This window comes from Vidua macroura, chromosome 1, assembly GCF_024509145.1.
Source record: "Vidua macroura isolate BioBank_ID:100142 chromosome 1, ASM2450914v1, whole genome shotgun sequence".
In the NCBI taxonomy this organism is placed as follows: Eukaryota; Metazoa; Chordata; class Aves; order Passeriformes; family Viduidae; genus Vidua; species Vidua macroura.
This window is the reverse complement of record NC_071571.1, coordinates 105,189,757-105,211,749: the sequence shown is the minus strand read 5'-3', so window position 1 is coordinate 105,211,749 and position 21,993 is coordinate 105,189,757. Positions and strand designations below refer to the sequence as shown.

Here is a 21,993-nt window from a genome sequence, read left to right as displayed (position 1 = left end):
GACCTTATGGAATCGCTGTAGCACATTGTGAATTATGTATGAAATGCAATTTCCCCGTCTGCTGCGGACATGTTTGACTGTGCTGTTTGCAGCACTCATCATCAGAGGGCTTGCAGTGTTCTCAGCGACACACCTAGGGCAACTGAACTCACCATAAAGAAACTGTCAATATTCAATTAAAATAAAATTATCTTTCATTCCTTAAAATCCAAATTCTTGAAAGCAATCAGCTTCTTATAACTCCTATCCCACCTTCTAACCCAGTTTAAGACCTTTTCTTTGAACCATGGAATTGTTAAGGTTAGAAAAGACCTCTGAGATCATCACTTCCATTAACCCAGCACTGCCAAGTCCATCACTAAATCATATACCCAAATGCCACATCCACATGTCTTGTGAACATTTCCAGGGATGGTGATTCCACCACTTCCTTGGGCAGCTTATTCCAATGCCCGACTACTCTTTAAGCAGAGAAAAAATTTGTAATGTCTAATAGAAACCTCCACTGGCACAACTTGTGGCCACCTCCTCTTGTCCTTCCTGTTATTACCTGGGAGATGAGCCTCATTATAACCTACTTTCAGTCACTTGCAGAGAGCAATAAGGTCTCCCATGAGCCTCCTTTTCCCCAGGCTAAGCAACCCCAGCTCCCTCAGCTGCTTTTCACAAGAGTTGTGCTCTAAAAGTAGGATTTATTCACCCAAGGGCTCAACATAACCTTATAGTGAAGTGCAATGTTAATAAACAGAATGACAAAGAATAGAATAGAATAGAATAGAATAGAATAGAATAGAATAGAATAGAATAGAATATTTTGGTTGGAAAGGTTCTAAAACAATCATCTAGTCCAACTGCCTTACCATTTCAGGGCTGAGAAGTTAAAGCAAATTATTAAGGGCATTGCCGAAATGCCTCTTAAATGCTGACAAGAGATGGGGCATCAACCACCTTCCTAGGATGCCTGGTAAAAAAACCAAACCTCAGTCAAAGGAGATTCAAAAGCATGGGCAGATGCCTCACTAGCAAGCCTAGAGTCAAGAAGTCAACAATGATTATAACCTACCTACTCTTTTTTTCCAGCAAAACTCGCTTCAGTAAAAGTCTCCTAGTCATCAAATGAGTTATATCAGATAAGAGGTCCCATACAGACAAAATCTAGTTTTCATGAGTAGTCTGGTTCCCTGGTCAGCATGTTTCTTGTGCCCTCCAATTTGATCATCAGAGATCATCTGTGAGGTTTACGCATGTGACTATTCTCAAAGACTAAGGCAAATCAGAACAAATCAGCTGCTTTCTCAGTGGGAACACATACTTTAAAAAAATCTAATCAGAATATTTCTCCATAGTTGGGTTATTAAGAAGGTGGAACAGAAGCACATTTTTAAAGCAGTAATAATTTTTCCTTGTTTTTGTCACATCCACTTTTAAAGTGTGTAATCAGTGTTTCTTCCCCCCCATCCTACTTTTATTATAATCCTAGGAAAAAAATGCCAGTGTAACAATGTAAAAGAAATGGAACCACTTATTAATAATATACAAAAGCTACAGAAGAGGGCTGAATTACTGAAGGTATTGTGAGGAAATTTTAGCCAGGTGTTTTTTTTCTCTCCTCTTGTGCAAACCTTGTAACAATGTCCAGTGTGTACACCAGGAATGCAGGCTTTGGTCCTGGATATGTAATGGGTTAGGAGTCTAGCAGGAGCCCCTGGCAATATGGGAACAGCATCCTGTCCCACTTCTGCTTTTTTGACACTGAAATATTTTGGGGGGAGCACCATCTACACTCACACTTGAGCTAGTGACAGAAGCAGAAGCAGAAAATGTACGTAAGCTACCTTTAACTGAGGAGCGTGTGAGTAAATCAGGCGAGCACTCAAGTACAGCAAGGAGGTTTGCGTCAATGGTTCATTCTGCTGATGCAAGGGCTGTCCTGTAAATTGCACCCAAAAGCAAGCAGAGTTGGCTTGGAATGTTTACTTCTGAAAATGAATAATGAAATGGATTATTAAAATGCACCAAATCCTGAGTTCCTTGTGGGCATGTGTAATTTGTAATCACGGAAACTGCAGGAGCCTTCCTTTTTCCTGCTCTCAAGTAATTAAGAGTGAAACTGTTCAGCCTTTTGCATGCAATGGATTCGCTCTTCCCTCACTTACACTGCTATGTCCTGTTATACATTACACATCCAAGGATTACATATTTTATACACTTTTGATCTTGTGGTGGAAATAAATTTTACAAGCCAGCCAAACTTCTCTTAACCACATATACATCTGCTGTCTCCCTGAAGCTTGCTGACAGTTAATTCCCTTCACATCTCCTGTAGCTGCACAAGAGGTACTGTTCCTAGTGCCCTTGCAAGGTTACAGCCAGCTCCCACCCCACATGACTAAATCAAAGCATTCCAAAAAACCAAAGGGACAGTCAAGTCTCTGGAATTTCAAAGCAAACATTTTCTGTATGTCTGGTGCTTCAACTCCTGCCAAGTCATTTCTCCTAGTAATCATGTGTTGTGTTTAGCACACCAGCCCAGCTTCTGACTCCCTTTTCACTGACAGAGCAGAGGCTTTGATTCTGGGCTGACATACACCTGGATAAATCCACCAAGGTCAACAGAGCTAGACAGGTATAAACTGAAAAGAAATAGATCCAGATATGTGACTGTGTACATGTATATCGTGTAGTAGGAACGCACCGTGATTTTTCCAGCACATCCATAGCCCCACTGACCAGCCATGAGCAGGTGCTTTTCTGGGAATTGGAGGGTCACTGTGGCAGGACACTAAGCAGCTTGTGATGCATAACACACTGCTGTCCCTCTGAGGACCACTCAGTCTTGCCCTGTACGTAGAGTGATGTCATACTGCGACACTGCAAGGCAGAGCTGCCAGCTTTGTGCCACTTCACAGACTCAAGGCCATATGGCTGCCATCAGAAGGTCAGATCTGACACTGCAAGAGTTAAACTAGCAGGTCCAGACCCAACACTGGGCTTCACTGACCACAATACCTAAGGACTGCTATCATTTCCCAGCTTAACTCCTACAAGAAAGAGCAGCTCTCCCTCTCTCTCTCTCACACACATGCTGGTCCCTCACACTCTTTTCCTTTTGTCTTTACACATTCATGCCAACTCTTAAGTTTCTTTAAATTGCAATTGGTTAATGTCCCCAGGTCTGAGGGAACCCCTTGTCAGGGGGAAAATCTCTTCTATTTGATGAAACAGAGAGTAGCTAAATTGCCAAAGAACTGAGTAGAGATATGGCTCTCTCTTTATGGCAGAATCCCTTTTTACCAGCAGCTGTATTTAAGGACAATACACAATACATATGCTTACACACTTATGCTTCTGTATTTTGTTTCCTGCCAAATAAGAGGCTGTATTTCTGAATATTGTGATCCCTCTCTGTGTCTCATTGGAACTTTGGACCTCAGCCTGTGCACTTGCTACCCTTGACCTTGGAGATCACAAATGTGGAGGCACCATTTGAACTAATTTTCCCCAAATTTCATTTTTTTTACTCACTCTTCATGTACATGTGGCTCTTATTCACATGCACAAGTCCTGTGCCTAACAAAACACAGAGAATCCTGCAGTAAATATCAAGAGGACTGCTTCATTCCTTAAGGTTTCCAGTGTCCCCTCTCTGCCTTGAGCAATGTCCCATAATCTAATTTGCTTTAAAGAATAGCCCTCAAAATACTCTTCAGGAACTTGGTTAATCTGGTATTACTCATGCTTCTAATATTACAAGGAAGACCTTGAATGACATTTAGCTAACAGGCAGTGCGTAGCTATGGACATAATTATTTCTGAGGTAAAGACCTTGAGCTGAACGTGCATATGGTTTGCATTTGTTTTTTAAGAGAAGCCCCTAATGAAGCACATTCCCTATCCCACAAGGCATATTAGTCTGCAAAAGCGGTAGAGATGAAGTCTTACCATTAATAATTAAATTTTTGTTGCTACCACAGTGGCAATTATTATGCAATTACCTTTTGTCTTCAGAGCTATTTGTTCAGATAGGTTTGTAAATAGATCCTTGCTTTCATGAGTCTGATACATTAAAAATAAAAAAAAAAAAAGGAAAATAGCAAGATAGCTTCTGTTCCAGAAGATGCCAAGGACTTCTTCAAATATAATGGCTTCTGCCCCAAGCAACATTTTGTCTGGATTTTGTTCACGGGCTTCAATGTATTTATCAACAAGCAGGAAGAAATATCCATTACTTCTACTACTTTCAAAATTAATAAGAGGAATTCTGACGAAGTATATAAACTCTGAATTGATACAAGGCCACCACTGTCAAATACATGAATCTATCGCTTCTGTGCTTAATGAGTTGTTGTTGGTGAGTTTCGCTCAGGGTGTGTGTCCTAAGAACCACCTGCATAGCTCAAGGTTGTAACCTCATGCACAAGTGACCCAGACAAGGGAGGCAGAGCTCAGGCACGGGTGTTTTTGGGATATTCTTCATACTACCACCAAAGGGGAAATTATGGATGGACTTAGTGACTGCTGCTGGGCAGGTGTCCTCAACAAAGGCAGCTGTTGACCTGATGATGCTGAGTGTTCCTTCAATGGAAACATCCCTAGGAAGTCTTGTTTCCTAGGATCCCAGGCAAACCAGGGCTCACCAGTTTCCGTGCAAATGCTTGGAGCACATACAGTTTAGACCCTGACCTTGTCTCAACACCCTCCCACCATATCCATACCAAAATCCAGCTATGAGAACTGGAAGGTGTTATATTTGTTTTTTTTGCTACAAGTTTTCTGACATCAGTACCATGTTAGAGGAGGTACTGCTGCTTTTTGTTTTCTTTTCGCTTGTTTCTAAAACCATGTGGGTTTTTTTTGTAGAAAAGAAGAAGGATGATGGTTCTGTGTTTTGGATCATAGAAACTTGGATTAAAAGTGTTTGTAACCAATAATGAACATAGTCACCTCTTTTACTATTCACAAAGCTTGGAAAAAGAATTTTGGTATTTTTTGTTACATGCAGCATCATTCTAGAACACCTCTTATGGAACTTGGTCAGATTTTAGCACTTGTTAAGCAACTCACTTCAACTGTATCTTACTATATTCAGTGTTGATGGTTTGTGGCTGAGCAATTTTCATCACACCCGACTCTTACTGTTTATTTTTTAATGGAGACTTTTGTAAAGTACCTGCAAAAACAACATGAGTATCTGAGAAATGAAAAGTTCTCTTTGAATTTCCAATTAAAAACACCTGTGAAGAGCAATGGATACTATTCAAAGAGACTTTACATTACTTTTCAGACAAAAATTATATGAGGGGAGTTGGGGTTACAAGTCCTATTGCCAGGTGAGAATTTAAAAAAATGGTATGCTGTAGCACTTATTCCTAAACCAAGCATTATACAAGGTGGAATTCAACAGCAAAGTTAAATAGAAAATAAATCCAACAGGATTACAGAAGGGCATGGTAACCCTGTCCCTGCAGTGACCCATGTAATAGCTCTGTGCTGCTGCTTGTGATGACATGTCAGCAATTCCACGTTAAATGTACTTTGAAGGCACATTAGCTTCTCTTCTTTGTGTGGATGTTTCCTTCTCTCCTTTATAACACATTTCAGTGCCTCCTGCCCTCTTCCCCTTACCCCACATCACCTGAGAACAGCACTATGTTGTTCTCTCCTGACATTCCTCCTCAATTGACTGCTGCAATGAGGAAAGTATTCTGAGATACCAGCTCTTTCTTCTCCTCTGTTTTTAGCAGAAATTCCTTCCCAGCAGCTTGTTCGAAATAGCTGCTGTGTGGAAGGGATTTTGCAGCCATGTTTGCTTTAATGCTGGCAAACAGCTAACGCTGTCTTCCTGAGACACGGAGGCAGAAGAGACAGACACAGTCCTAGAGCAGAGATGAGTTAGGGCACAAGGAGCAGGTCTGTGTGCCCGGTAAATGCTGTCTGGGGTGAGGGGAATCAAATTTTCTTGGTGACCCAGGGTATGGATAGGTATGGGGGTGGGGGGAGGAGGGGGATTTTTAATGCTCGTGAATTACATGTTGCAGAGCATTTTTTACAGGCCCTTGTCACTTTGCTTCAAGAGGCTCTTCCAGATAATTAGTTGTAAAATTCTAGGTTTGGGAGAGCTTAGAACACCATAGTTGCTTCACAGATGTTGCGGTTAGGCAGACAGAGCCCATCTGAATGAGAAAACCACAGGTTTCTTATTTTGAGTCCACAATTAAAGCCTCCAAGTTTCAAAGCTGGCAAGGGTGAGGACAATTTTTCCATGAGAAACATAGCAGATGAAGCCTATTTTCCCCTGGATTACTTCTTTCTCACTTCAGCCCCTTCTCTCGCTATAATCTCCACCTACCCCATTGTTTCTCCTCTTTTCAGTTTCTCCAGGTTTCTCACAGCCCACAGGAAGAGTGGCTAATTACATAATTAGGATGAAGGAGCTTTATTAAAATCTACCAGTTCATGCTAGGTGCAAATAATAGTAATAATAAAAAGGTACATTTCTCTTGCATGTATAGCTACTTTCTCTGTGCATATACTTTTTATTTACTTTTTCAACACCTGCTTTTGTTTTTCATGCTGAAAATTAACACAAAGTTATACCTTGAGCCTCTTATACTATTCCCTTTCACAATGTGCTAACATCTATGATGGGAAAACGGTCATGGCCGTGGAGAAAACAATAATAGAAATTATCCATTATTCTTCATAGTCCCATTTGTATTGCCAATCTTAACATTTTGTTAGAAAGCTCTCAAAGCTCTGGTCCCTGAATTAAATTAATATTCCTGTAATAAATCAATTGTAACCAAATTGTTTGAAACTCAAAATATAAATAGAGAGAAATTCCTTTTTAATACCTCATTATTGTTACTCCAGATTTAGAGTTGATGCTGCATACAAATGACAGTGAATAGTTTGGGATATTTTAGACCAAAGGAAACCTCATAACTGATGAACACAAGTTAAAATGTATCCTTGCAGAAGTCTTGTATGTGATCCCAGATTTTCTGGGAGCCTCTGATGTGCAGGGAGAAATTCCTCCTTTTTGCTTTTTTTCCCCCCTTTCTCCTAATATTTTAAAATCTGGGCCTTCCAAACCACGCCTCTGCTCTAAGCTAGGGAAATCAACCAGAACAATTATTGGGGAAAAAATAAAGCTTATATTCCATTTTAATAATTCAAAAGAGAAAAGATCTCACACTGTGGTGCTATTTTGAATTTTGTGTCAGGTATCACAGAAACAAAACACATAAAAACAAGGTTAAGTGAGAAATGAACATCCTGAAATAGTCCTGAACAATTCATTAGATATTTCAGAAAAGGGAAGCTTCCAAGACCTCACACAATCAAGCAGGGGCCTGTACCACCCTGGTATTACAGCCTCTCTTTTTTTAGGTCTGGAAAGCATAAAGAAGGAGTAATATTACTTTTGGGAGACTCTGTCTAGCATAGTCTGTGTGGGAGTTTTCTGGAAGTTTTCCCTGATAAATGATTTACCGGGCAGTAAAAAAATCAGGAAAGCGCTGAGCTGTCCTTTCAAGACAAATTACTTTCTTCACCCATTCCTTGAAATCCTTTAAAAACTTACTGTAATGATTAATTTCCCAGAATTCTAAAAACTGTTGAAGTCTAGGGCCTATGACTATCTCATATCCCTCCTGGGATAAAAAGACACATCATGGTCTTCAATTGAATCCTGCCTGGTGCATCCACATATTAACTCTGGGTATCCCTATGTTTTACTTGTTACCTGAATTTTCCTACAGAGTCATTGGAGCTTTGGTATTTTATAATGCTGCATGTTTCACTACTAAACAAAACACAAGAGAGTGTTTTGCCCTCCTTCTTTATATTTGTTTCATCAAAATTATTTGTTTCAGCCGTAGTAAAGAGGAAACCAGACTCACAAGGAGGAAAGAAGAAGCAAGCGGGAAGATGCCAATAAAGGCAGAGAAGACGGAAAAATGGAGATAGAAAGAAAAGTCTGCACATGCTCAAGGGGCTCTACTGCTTTTTTGTGATACTGGTGCTTTACTGGACCCATGAGGAGTTTTGCAGTACATATAATAAAGAAACAGTGGTAGGAGATAGAAGGAGAATAACAATTAAGGACAACAATGAGAAAAAAATTTACAGGGATAATTGTACCTCATCAGAGGTATGATAATAAACAATGATATGTATTTCTGGTGATAATGATCCTGAAGTTCACTCTCTCCACTTATTCCAACTTTCCCCACAGTGCCACTACTGTCTAATACGGCATATTTATGCAAAAGATGAGTTAGAAAATTAGATTCCATTAAAAAAGCATCAGGTATAATAAGGAAAGCTATGGAAAATAACCTGTTATGCTTCTGCACCTGTCACTTCCAATGGTTTCCACCACCCACCCATAAGCATTTGACAAGCATTACTAAGTCTCACATTCTCTTGATTTTACTGAAGGAGAAACTGAGGCAAAGAAAAACTTGTCTACCAAGTATCTGGGCTAGGCACTGGGCCAGCCTGGGCCCTGCATTAACTGTTTCTGATGCTTCTATATAGAATATTATTAATTACTGGCAATTTGTAGCAGGCAAACCCATATGAAGGTGTTATTAGCAGTGTGTGAACACAGGGAGAAGAGCTCCCCAGAGGAGTTCCCAAACACTCACAGTTTTAATAGCCATTAGAAACTCACATTGGGAACAAAGACCTTTTAAGATTTTGCTCCCATACTAATCTTGATGACGGCAGAAAATTAGTCAGCAAACCCAAGCTCTGAGCTTACTTTCCTTGCTTACTGAGCAAGGAAAACTTCGTATCCACAGTGCAGCTGTGACTGCAGGCTGGAGTGCCTCACACTGCTTACAAAAGCAACTACAAAAATGTTTTCAAAACCTTTAGCAGACTCGTGCAGGACAGCTTATCCACCTAGCACTACTGGGCTGATCAAGTCTCAAAACCAGGGAGGAGAAAAGGTGCTAGTGATGCAGGCACTGCCAGCGGGGCACTCAAGGGTCAGGCTTTCATCCCCTATTTAGCAGTAATTTGGTATGTAAGGGCTGCATGAGCCTTTGAAGCTCAGTGCTGCTGTTTTTAAAGGCTCCCATCAGCCAACCCATAGTGTAACTGAAGCAGAAACAGCAGTGTAATAGCACAGTATTCTTCTTGCAGAGTCTGCAGTTCTCTGACATGTCTGCTTGACTCTCCTTTCATGGCGGACAAATTCCCATCAGGAACCAGTTAACAGGGACAGCCAGGAGCAGCACTGACAAGCAACAGCTTTGGAGGAAGGCAGTCATGTATTTAAAAAGGAAAAACCACCACGAAGAAGCCCACAAAAAACCCACATTATTTATTTTTCTGGGAGGTGAGTGGGAAGAGTTTCAAAGCGTGGCTGTTATACTATTTTGGCACAAAAAGTACTTTTCCAAATTCAAATCTTCCATCAGGCTGGCTTGGAAAATGGCATGTGGTTTAGAGCCATGGCTTGTTCCTTTCAGCTTTGCCTCATCTTCCAGGTTAAAGTCTCAGCTGGGAGCATATCTGGGGGAAGGGAGGAGCATGTAAGAACCAGACTATTCCCAGTGCGTTCCCACTGGCTGGCCCTGAGATCTTCAGGTAGTAAACACAAGCACTTTCCATAAAAGGACCTTGCTTGGCAGATACCAAGGGGGAAAAAAAGGGACTATTGCTGAGGTGGGGAGCAAAAAGAAGTTATTTGCTGGCAGAGGAGAAAGGAATGAAGGATGCTGAAAGGGTACTGGGCAGCTGCTTTTCCGGCTGCTGTGGGAGCCAAGGGAAGAGCCTTTGATCTGCTGAGCGGGCTGGGCTTGCTGCCAGGACCTACATCCTTTCTCCAGCACTGACAGCAGGCTTCCTTGCTAGCTCCTCTCTGATTGCCCAGTCAAAAAACAACTGACGTAACTCGTACAGGGACCTCACTGAAACGTTTCTATTATTACTAGCTCTGCAGAAAACATATGCTACAGATGCCTCAATCTGAAATTATCTTCTTGTCCAAGGCAGAACAAAAAGGAGAAAAAAACCCATGAGGTACTCTGGATTATATCTTATGGCAGTAAGATACATCTTTATGAGGCAAAGCCTCATAAAACCCCTTCTGGCATACAGAGGGATTAAGCAAACCCCCTGATTTTACAGAGGAACTACATCTGCTGCATGGCACCTTGGCCAAGCAAACTCTTCTCCAAATGTCTACGTGCCATTATGTCTTGTGACTGGGAGATTTAAATAGGAATACAGATTCCAGACCTAACACAGCTTCTAGACCAATACCTCAAATAATGTCATCAAGATGGCATTTACTAAAGAATGAGCTGTAATTGCCAACAATGTTCAGTTTAGAGTGATGTGGAGGTCAGCCTCCTTGATATGTGCTGCTGCCCAAGAAAGGAGAACATGAAGGCAGCCATGCTCCTCAGCCCTCAGACCAAAACAACCAGAGTATAGAGAATTTTCTCCAGCACCAGCATGGCTTTATCCTTGCTGGTGTAACATGCTATTGCCATCACTGCAGGTAAATTCTGCTTGGACATGACCCAGGCTTATACCTTACTTCAGAACCAGCCAGAATGTGAAAGTCTCATCACATGAAGCACAGAAACATGTTACATTATTTGAAGCAGAATCGTATGCTTTTGCATGATGTAACCAAAAATTCACTTTATCTTCTTTGCAGCACAACAGCTTTTACACTGTCATCTCCCCTTCCTTTTGATGCTCACCATCACTACTGAGAGTACAGCCTTGCAAGACACTGGGAGTACTGAATCAGTAGCTTGCAAGGTGCCACAAAGTTAATGCAACCAAGCATTCTGTTACCTCAATAATGCTTCCATCTTGCTCTCAGGTACTTGTTGCTTTGCATTAATGTTATTTGCATGGCAGTGGCAGCTTCTCTCAGACAGGGTGCCCTGCAAGATTAGGTCTCCCCTAAGCCTTCTTTTCTCAAGGGCAAACAAACCCAATCCTTTCCTCATATGGCAGACTTTCAAGTCCTTTGATTATCCTTGTTTCTCTTCTCTGGATGCTTTCCAGCCTGTTTGCATGTTTATACTCCATGGAAGTTTCCAGAGGACACTACCACCCTCCCTTCCCACGTGCCACCTGAGCTTTGAGTGAGCTGAAATTTGCTCTATTAAGGTGTAAAACCTTTGGTTTCGTACTAACCTTCAGCATGCCCAGCTGAATCCCAAACTCCACAACACTGTGACCACTATAGCTGAGGCTATCACTGACCAAGTTATTTCAAAGCAGGTTTCCTTGGTTTGTGAATCCAGCAGTGCCTCATTCCTGCTTGGCACATCTCTAATATTTGTATGAGGAAGTAGGTATGAGTATTTGTATGAGGAAGTCCTCCTAGTCACTCCAGGAACTTGATGGATAACGTGAGCTGCTGTACTGTTCTTCCAACAAATGCCTGGACAGCTGAAGTCACCCACATGAACCAGGTTCTGTGAACCTTCCACAGCTTGCTTAAGTGCCCCAAATATGGCTTTGTTGGTCATATTGTCTTAGTTTGGAGGTCAGTAGAAGTTGCCTACTGAAACATTCCCCTTGAAGATGACTTCTCTGATCTTAACTCAAGGCCATTCTGTAGGGCATCCACAGTTGCTGTGGTTGACTTCTATGCATCAGAACTTCCCCTTGACAAAGAGCAAGACTCCTCCAGTTTTGCCCTGCCCTGTAGCCATCCATCACAATCCTCCAGTCATGTGAGCTGTCCCAACATTTTTCAGTTATTCCTATGAATAATTCTGCTCTTGATGAAACCCTTAGTCTCTGGTGCCACTTGGGCCACCAGTTTCAGTCTAAGTTGCTGTTTGCTGATGTTTGTGTGGACAGAACCTGCAACAACTTTGTGCTTTTTTTCTCCTTACAACTGCTAAGTTTTACTGAACCTTGCAGACATTGAGAAGACATTTTAAACAGAAACATATTTATGAAGTTGGGGGTATTGAGAAAAGAACAAACAACAGAATACCAGCGATACATTTTGAAATCACTGGCTAAATTTTGCCTTCTAGCACACCCAATCAATATTTACAGACTTTTTTTTGAATATATGTACCTGAAACCCATTTTTTCACTTGTGAGTCTCAATTATGTGCAATTACTTACTAGTCTGATGTGATATCCTTTGTAATTCCTTAGTAGATTTTAATTTATCTTAACAAAAAAAAAAAAAATTATTTGCATCATTGCTTCTTGAACGCATAGAGTAAAAACAAAACATCTAAATAGTTTTGGACAGTTCATAAAAAAAACAGATTGTCTTCCCTAGCCTTCTGCACTTCAATTTTAGCACTTTTGGCACACTTATATCAAACCCACACTTTAAAATAAAATGTCTGTCAAATAGAAAAGAACACCACTGATCAGGAAAGAAATTTTGTTATCCATCTTCCAATTGCACATTGCAGAAGTTGCAGTTTCCTAAAAAGGATAACTTTGAAAATGTAGTTGACAGTTTAATTTTTAAGAGACCTGAATTATGAGATTTTCTGCTATGTTAATACTTGAAGCTTTACTTTTAATTTTTCATCAGTAATATACACAGGAGTGCAGAGATGTCAGTAGCTGGGTTTACAGGAACTCAACACATAGCTAGAGATAATGCTGCAGAACAACTGCAAACACACTGCAGCAAGGCCCTCCTCACTCTGCCCACAGCTGCATAGAAGGTAAGGCTGAACAAGTCAGATGAAGGATTTGTTAGAATTATCACATGGCAAGGTATTAAAAGGCTGCAATTTGGCCCAAAGAGGTGACACAAAAATATAATTTTGTCATCACAGATTTTGCCTGCCATTGGCTTTTTGAAGGTGAAGGCACATGATGATCTGCTTTTTCTTATGGCTGGGAAAAAGGTGTCCATGTCCTCCAACAGCTGTTGTCACTCACTTTCTTGATGCTGTCTGTGTCAGCAAGAACCATTTCGACCTTCCTTCTGGAACTCAGGGCCAAACAGCCCAAATTCAAAGATCAGGAGGAAGACCTAATGTCAATAGTTCTTCATCTAGTAGCTCTTCTTTCTATCCTGTTCCCAGGCCTGTGACTCTTGGCAAATGACTCATTCACTCACAGGGCATCACAAACTTAGAGAGCTTTCTAAATTGGTACCATCCAGATCTTGCTCTGCAAAGCAGACTCCTGGGACATAGAGCTGCGACTTAGCCTGCTTGAAAACCAGCTCAGACTATATGCTTTTGCAATCTGGTGATAATAAAAACCAGCAGTATACCTCCTAGGCCTCTTTTCCAGCCTGTTGATAGTTCTATGTGTTTAGTATGTAACTGGCATCAGACAAAGGGAAGAAAGCCTATAGGGTCAGAAATAGAAAACACTCGCTAAACCAGATGCATTGCAGCTATCATAGTTTCCACTTACTTTTGCATTTCTTTAATAATTGTCAATCTGAAATGGGACCAGCTGACAGGCTGCAATATATAACAAATATGTTCATGTTTATATGTGTCCCTAGCTTCCTTCCCCAAATGTACACGCTTGAAAAGCCTCGTGTTTTGCAACCTCACCCAAACATCTGCAATCATTTATGGACTAAAACAGCTTGCCATCTCAGCCTAGGTTTTTCAACGCACACTACAACTGATGTCATTTTGGTATTTTGTATTTTTAAAAGGAACGAATATGTTTCCAGGCAAACCACATCACAGAACATGCCACAGTTATCAGTTCAAAGAGCTTCACTGACTCAGCAGCTAGTGCTGTGTTTCATCTAGTCTTCCTGAGGTCAGGCAGGGAAATGTTAGCCCAGGAATACACATCTGTGTGTATACCAACAGCTTCAGTCTTCAGTTGTTCTCTCCTCGACTGCCCCCTGAAATAATCCTCAGCAAAGCTCAAGAGCTGTCAAGTACAGGCTTGGCCAAGGCTTTCATATGAATCACACTACATTCTGGAGTGGGTGTGTTTTGTGTGCTATTTTAGGGATGAATGAAAACAGACTGATGGAAATGGACATTGTTTCTGCCATCACAGTGCCATCACATTATTATAAAGAGGTCCCTTAAACTTATATACAAAAGTGTGTCCTGCTTACATTTTGTCTCTTCTGTAGCCAACAGCAGAACTAGGGTTAGAAATATACTCCCAAAGGATCCCGGAAAGTGGAAGTAAGACAGGATTCAGGATGGACCACTTAAACCTTTGCTTCTCCAATTTAGCAAAAGAAGCTAGACACAGTTTGGGTTCCCAAAGGACCAATCATGGATCCAGGCTCCAGTGAGAAACAGTGATTAGACTGGACACAGCAGAGGCAAAACAGAACTGGCTCTGGGGCTGCTCCTGATGAACCTGAGCATGGTTTGAGTTTGTAACCTCATGCAAATCCCGGGCTGAGGCCTCTGAAACTTTCCTGATGCAAATTCAGATGCATAAATGAAACTATGGTGTTGTAGTAAAAGGGAGGAGTGGATGCTAACAGCTCAGCATTGGCAGGCACTGATTAAACACTTTGATGACTTTGATGACAGGCTAATAGTGATAAAGTTCCATCAAGTTCTGAAGGCATCCAGATATTTCTAAAGAAATATCCTTTACTGAAATTAGAGGAATAAGCTGTTCAGGGGATTCAAAGGAGTGATGAGTTTTTAAATATGTAAATTATTTGGATTTACCTTGGTAAATAGGTTTTAACACAGCTGAGATAAGGAAAATATGCTGTAGCAGAAATATAGACATTGTATTTCAGATGAGGTGGAAGGGCTTCAGTTTCAGAAGACCACAAACATCAAATGAAGTGTCTTAATACCTTGATGTAACAACTTCAGATAGAAATGAAGAAAATGTAAAAGATGGCTGCAAGAGTCATTCAGAGTTTTACTCCTGGAAATCAGTCTCTGTGTTGCCACTGGGACTACTATCCAGTGCTTCTCCTCCCTGTTTGAGGTCTGACTTATGGACACACACACTGTTGTGACTAAAATAGTTTTTTATCATAGATTAGATGTCCTCATGAAAGGGCTCCAAAGAGTGGGTGTTCTTTAAAGTAGGCATTCAAAAGCACAGGTATCTAAAAATATGTTATTAAAGGACAGCTATATAAGCTCTACAAGCTATATTTTCCCAAGGGCAAGCTGATCTTTTTTTTCCTTGTTCTCACTATTGAAGATTTCTTTTCACAGACCCAGATCCTGAAAGACCCTAGTGAGAAATGACTCTTCATGTTGCAAATGCCTCCTCTGCTGTCCCTGCAACCTGCCTAGCAGGGCCTTTTGAGCTTTAAGGTAATATCATCACAGTGAATAGTTTTGAATGGAAATCATGCTTGGCATTTCAGATTTTAACTGTTTATAGTGCTCTTGGGTTTACACAAATATGACAGTTCCAATGTTTGCTGTGGCACTTTTGTCGTAAGAGCTATTCACCATGATTTTATGTTTTGGATAATGACAACATAGTGTTTCAGATCTATAAAACAGTTTGTTTTGAATATTTGTACTTAATGGAGGACAGTTGCTACAGCCACAAAGTCCTGTGCAGCTTCTATCCATTCCCCAGCAAGCCAACATTCTCCAGGCCAAACATCAGGATTCATCATAAAAGCTGCTGTAGAAAAAAGGTTATTTCCCATCACTTCAGTGCTACAATGCTGTTGCAGAAGAAACACTTGCACTGCTCAGGAGCTGTGAGCAAGTCACAGAGAAATGACACACGAATGTGTTTGAAAGTCTGTAATGGAAATACCCCCAGTGAATGGGCTGTTCACAAAGGATCACTTCAGCTCCTTCCAGAGCATGTATTAAGGACAAGATCTGATGGCATTTGTCTTCACTGGTAGCAGTTTCTCCCCCCCCACTTTCTCTCTCTTTCTTATTTTTTAAAAAAAATTTAAGTCCATATTCACAGCATGGTCCAGAAAACACCTGTATTAGCAGAGTCGGAGGGAGAAAGAAACTGAAACAGGAGCAGGGATACTGTATGGCAATATCATTTCTGAAGACAGCATGCTACTACTAAAATCGAACTTTAGGTCTGACTATGACAGCAGCGCAGGGAGTTTTATTTTTCTAATCTGAAGTTGGTTTTATAAGAACTTTTACTTCATATTGTAGGAAGTATCGAATTTATACTTATTTATATTGATTTTTACTTTCAAAATGAGGAGCAATTAATTATTTTGCAACCAAGGAATCATACTTGACTTCACAGAGATACTGATATTTGAACAGATTTGTAAACCAAAACTACTTGAACATCTAGTCTGCATAGAGGTTTCTGAGAATTTTGCCTATCTACATCATTAAATACATAAATACAGTTCTCCTCCTCTACATTCAGGTTGGTGTAGTTGAGGCAAGAGTGTGATCCCAGTTCTGTCAGACTTCTTTTTTACCTATCGGAAGAAAAAGGTTTACTGCCTGGATAATTCATGTATGGTTCTGTTTTAATTAATCAACAATTAAACACCCACCTCTAATAACGCCCAGATCTTTTAAAAGATCTTGACAATGCAAGTCATCCACCCGGATGTATGAAGCGTCTTCTATGTTCGCCACTGTAAGAATGCCAAGATCCTCTTTTTGTGCTGGTGAGCTCTGTAAAGCTGACACACCTAAGAAGAGAATAGGCTCATCTCCATTAGATCTTACACACCTGCAATAAAACTGTTAGGAAAAATAGTTTTGTTGCAGAATCCTTCACCTTGGCAGCATTGTGAAAGCCAGGGGTATACAATTTAACATTGAGCTCAGCCGGGATTTACTTTGATATTCATCAATGAAAGGGTGATTTTTACAGAATACCCTTGTGAGAATAGAAAATAGAGCTTTGAAGTCTTCTGCTGAAAAGACAGGTGAGCTGATCTTTGCTTCATATTCCACAGGTGACAGTGTAATGGCTGTGGAAAGTTAAGCACTGTTTCAACAACAGAAACTAAAAGCAGTCAGAGCAGAAGCATTCATTACATGCACGGAAAAAGCAGACAGTGACTCTCCACTTTAGTCCTTTGTCTTGGAAGTTCAGCAGTGAATTGGAGAAGCTTTCCACCTGCCCCAGCATTATGTGAAGTGTAATGGAATTGGGTCAGTTTGTTCACTGAAATGTTCTTCTAAAAGATACTGGCACAGATTCACCTTGGGGCTGACTGTGTGTTTTCTTTCAATCAGTTACTGCAAATTGAGCAGTTGCAAGAGCCTCTCTATGGAGAGCCCAGGGGATGCACTTTTCCTGGTCGTGGCCAGCTGAAACTTCATGAGCAGAAGGCAGCCAGACTTTCAGCAGGCATAAAATGCAGGTATAGCTGCTGAAAGGGCAGCTTATTTCCAGTACATAAATAACCCACTTGCTTATTTCCTATCGGTGTATCCAGATTTGCTTCCATGGAAGTCTAAGTCAGCTGGGGAGATAGTTGCAGCCTGGTCATTTTCCACAAGCAGGACTCTGAGGAACCAGGACTCTGAGGGTATGTGGACTTTACCAGTCAAGACACAGGCACTCTGACTGAGTATTGGCCTGTGTGGATGGACCAGGAGAAAAGACTCCTTTAATAAACAAGTGAAAAAGGTTCCTTCTTATTGCCTGCTCATCTGGCTCTTGACACTGAACTGCAAAGCTCTAGTATTGTGAAGAGATGTTAAAAAATTACTGGAAGGTGAGTGGGTGTTATGCAACAACTGCTTGGTACAAAGAAGCAGTACATTGGAATCAGCACTGAAAACTGGTGAAGAACACCAACTCTTTCAAACATGATTAGAATTAATGGTTTCACCATTTACATTTTGTGGAGTCATGTCACCTGAACATTTTTCCTTGGGTAGAAATCTCACACTATTTTAAACACTGTGTCCTGAGGCACTCCTTCTCCAGTAGAACAATAACTCCCTCTGGTGTTTGCCTGCTATTGTTACTGCCTCCGCCACAGCCCTGGGAAACCCTGCCAGAGGAAGGAAACCCTGTCAGATGAACTATAAACATTCTTTCCTTAACCGATGGTATTTTACACTTTGGGCAGAAAAAAGGCCATTGCTTCCACCGGCCGGCCCCAGGGGCACTCAAGTCCGGGAACATCATTACATCGGGAAAAGTGGAATGCCGAACTCCACTGCTGCCGAGGGCTCATGCTGCCAAAGACTCATTTACATGCTCCCTGCATTTATTTAATTACATGAACAGTAGGCTTATTGCAATGTGTCTGGATGCTTTATTTGATGAATGCTGGAACTTACCAATGCAGTCCCCAGAGGGTTGGGATACACATAGGGATATGTCAAATGGCTGGATGATAGTTCAGAGTTAATGAATTGCTGTGCTCAGCTCTTGGGACAGACAATGTGGAACTGTCATTCAGCTGCAAATGTATTTACAGGAATGCTGTCCCAGCTTTGAGGCTCAAATCTGACCTACAAGTAAGTTACAAGCTACATCTGCAGGCAGAGGAAGAAAAATGAGATGCAAGAGAATTATCCTGCCCTTTGGGCTAGACCATATCGATCTATTGCCATAATAATGTATGTGATTGTAAATTTTCTTAATCTAAAATTTATGAGAAAAATCTAAACTTTTAGTCTTAAATATATATTGCACAATAATTTTTAAGTACACACTCAATTTTTTTTTTTTTTTTAGATTTCAGATGCTATCAGATGATGGAAACAAATCTCAAGACAAGATGAAAGACACTAAATGTTTGAGTTATGCATTTTGCCAAAGAGAAGAGGCTATTTTGATGGGATGTTTAATAGAAATTTCTTCCTGTGATCATTCAACTGGATGCTCACTCCAAACAGCCCAGAGGCTTTTTATATTTGACCTAAATGTTTGGATTTTTTCTCTTTTCTTCAGCATATCACAGAACAGAAATCTCTAAGCTGATTATTGTTGCTTAATTCTCTTCTGAATGCAAACATCTTTGCATATTTCAGACACTGCTATATAGAGCTGAAATCAGAAAAGCTAAAAGAGCTTGAGGGCTCAATCTAAATCCCAGCTGTCTGGCTCTCTGGCCAATGCCTTGTATTATCCAAAGTGTGTAACCATCCTACACCTTTGATGTAAAACAACTCTCTTTTAATGTGCTGTAATCTCTTATTCCCTTTGTCTCTCAAATAATAATCCTCTTGCTCATGGTAATCCTTAAAATCACATATGCTCTTTAAAGCTTTTCTTTTGGAAAGTATTCACACCCATTTTTCTGGGCACTGGCAACTAAATATTACAGACAACCTGATTCTTCTGACTTTGACCAAGACAATTGGAATTTTTTGTATTCCACATTTATTGCTTGGCTGGAACTGGGTCAACAAAATGAGCAAACAGTTTCTAGTTGTCCAACAGAACCACAGTGTGCGAACTGTTTGTTTGGCCAAGGCAGAGGCACAAGATGTTTGGAAGAGTTAACAGGAAACAAGTAAAATGACATTTTTATTTGGATTATAAAACAGAAAATGAAGATTAGTTGTCTAGAATGATTGAAGAACATGTTCTTCTGGACTGTTAAAACAAGCTAGTAAAAGAAAAATTCTCACCTCCTCAGCAGTAATAATCAAGCCCCCTAGCACTGGCTCCTGGACACTTACAGACATGCTACTGGCTATTCAAAGATTCATTACTGTAAGGTTAAATATTTTTAGGTATTGCCACCTTAAATCAGAGGTAGAGGTTGAGACTAGAATTACTTAACCAGATCAGCATGTTGATTTAAATGATCTAATAATGACAAAATGTGATGATTAGAATGGGAGTCTCATCAGGTCAGATATAATATCCTAAATGACATAAACTGCTTTAATTGCGGGACATGATGAATATGAGCCTAAGAGTTCAAAAAGAAAGATCTTTTAAGAGGTCTTAGAAAATATTTTTCTTTGTTGATAAATGTGCACATTGCCATAAGGAATTTGTAGCAAGCTAGGAGGAGTGCTGAGGCACAGCGTCCAATGATACAACAGCACAACCTGCTGATCAGACCACCTCATTGTGTGTGCCCAAGCCCAGCCACTTTGCCTCACTCACTCCCTAAAAGACCAAGCACAAAATTTTCTCCAGGTTTGCTTTTTACAGAGAGCAGGGTCTGCTGTTCTGTCAGCAGGACAGATCCTGGTTCTACTCCTGATATCTAGGAGCATTTTACTGTTTTGCCCTTGTTGGAAGGTCCTTCTCCCATCCTTACCCCTCTGTGTTGAGCTGTCCTACACAGACATGTTATGCCCCCTCTCCTGAGCCATGAGAGCAGGCAGAGGGAGGGATCAGTCCTGGGCTCTGGGTCAGCTGCTGACTCACAGCAGCTGCCCTGGGGATGATGGATACACAGACCCCAGCTGAACAGCACAGCTCTCTGGCGTCAGGAGTGAGTGTTTCACTGTGCTTGTTATCTGATCTTGTCACTACAAGAGGCTTAAAGTTGCTCCCGAAGTTCTGTGAAACTCTCATTCTTGGACAAAATCAAAGCAATTTTGCACTTCCTTCCTATAGATTATAACCTACATCTCACGAATCACAAACCAGAACACAAACTTCCCAAATTTGAGAGTCTGAGGAAAGGGATCTTGATGGTTTCTCAACCTAAGCAGCTTTCAACTTTCGATGATCCAGGATGCCTCACAGCCCTGCAGGTTGCTCTTTGCAGTGAACTGTGGTAGCTCAAGGAACGCCACCCAGGCTTAACTAGAACAATAAACAGTACCAATAAACACTCCAAGCTGAAGTGGGCTGCATGTGGGAATCAGGCAGTACTATTTCTAAAAGAAAGGCAGGAAATTGGGCTCTCTTATGCCACTTCAAATGTTTACAGTAAATCAGCAAAATTAATGGTTGTAGCAGATAGAAACTCTGCTCTGACTGAGAAATTCACTGTACTCCAAGCAAACTAGCCAAATATTAATTTCCTTACAGCTGTTTTCGCCATTTATTTCCTTGATTTCCCAAAACTATGTCAGCTGAATTTTCTCATGAGTGCAAACATTTGTGTTGCAAAAAATAAGAAACTCAAGAATTTAATCCATTTTTAGGAAATAAAGTTAACTTATCAACTATAAGTGTTAATCTTCCCATCTCACATGAAATCCAGAAACTTCACATAGATATAAAACACTTAGGTAACTTGACTCTTTGCACAAAGATTTAGATTCTAAACACTGATGGCAAACGCCTGTCAAAAGGAACTGGGTTTAATTTGGTAAGCAGAAAAAAAGTGAGTTATAACACCAAGGTTACAAACAAGATCCCTAGGAAGATGCTGAACAAAATTTTTCATGCAGATGTACCAATGCATATAACAAAAGGAACCTCATCTCTTCTATTTCTCTCTCTAAGGAGGATCAAAAGTCCAGCTCTCACAGGGAGCATCCTTGCTTTCTTTAGTCCTCATCAAGGTGATGACAAATAACTCTAATCTGCCAAAGCTTAATTAAGTAATCACTTTCCCACTCTTAGCAGCCACATTAGCAGTGTATTGATTAGACAAGCATAACTATTAAATTTTGAAATATGTTGCTTTGTTCAGTTTCTGAACTTTTAAAATCCATGAGTTCACTCCTAAATCCCTTTAAATGTTGACTGAAAAACAATTTATTGAGTTAAGTATATATTAAAAAAACCCTTAAAAATCTTAATTGAAATGAGTTTAAATGAACAGAATTAAAATAGAGGCAAATTTAAAACCATGGCATATAAGCTAATACTATGAGAAGAAGAAAACTTTAGTACTCAGATAGGAAGCTTAATGTTATAAGCACTCACAAGACTAGATCAGAAGGTCTAGAGTAAAAGTAAAGCTCCAATTCCCTTTTTATTTCAGTTTTTTTCATCAGTGATACAGGGCCAATAATCCTTACTTTTCTCATTTGTGGATGAAAAATACAATGTCAATGTTGAGTATTATCATAATTAGTTTTATAAGTGGGAATGGAATGATGAAGATAGATCACAAAAGTAAAGAAATTGGGTATTTGAAACCATAAATGCACAACACTGCACACACATCAGGAAATATTCTGGTGAGGGAGAGAAATGAATCTTTAGTTTCTT

At 40.4% G+C, this 21,993-nt stretch overlaps 1 protein-coding gene across 4 annotated transcripts in view; it reads right to left on the bottom strand.

Moving 5' to 3' along the window:
- The window catches only part of DLGAP1 (DLG associated protein 1), a 395,614-nt gene that overhangs the window by 46,572 nt on the left and 327,049 nt on the right, over window positions 1–21,993 (bottom strand). For 3 of the 4 annotated variants that reach the window (XM_053984133.1, XM_053984150.1, XM_053984143.1), the window contains one exon: window positions 16,442–16,582. The exons of the other annotated variant lie outside the window; for it this stretch is intronic. In XM_053984133.1, the coding sequence (XP_053840108.1) occupies window positions 16,442–16,582 (141 nt within the window). The remainder of the gene's footprint in view (window positions 1–16,441; window positions 16,583–21,993) is intronic. 4 annotated transcript variants of the gene reach the window in all.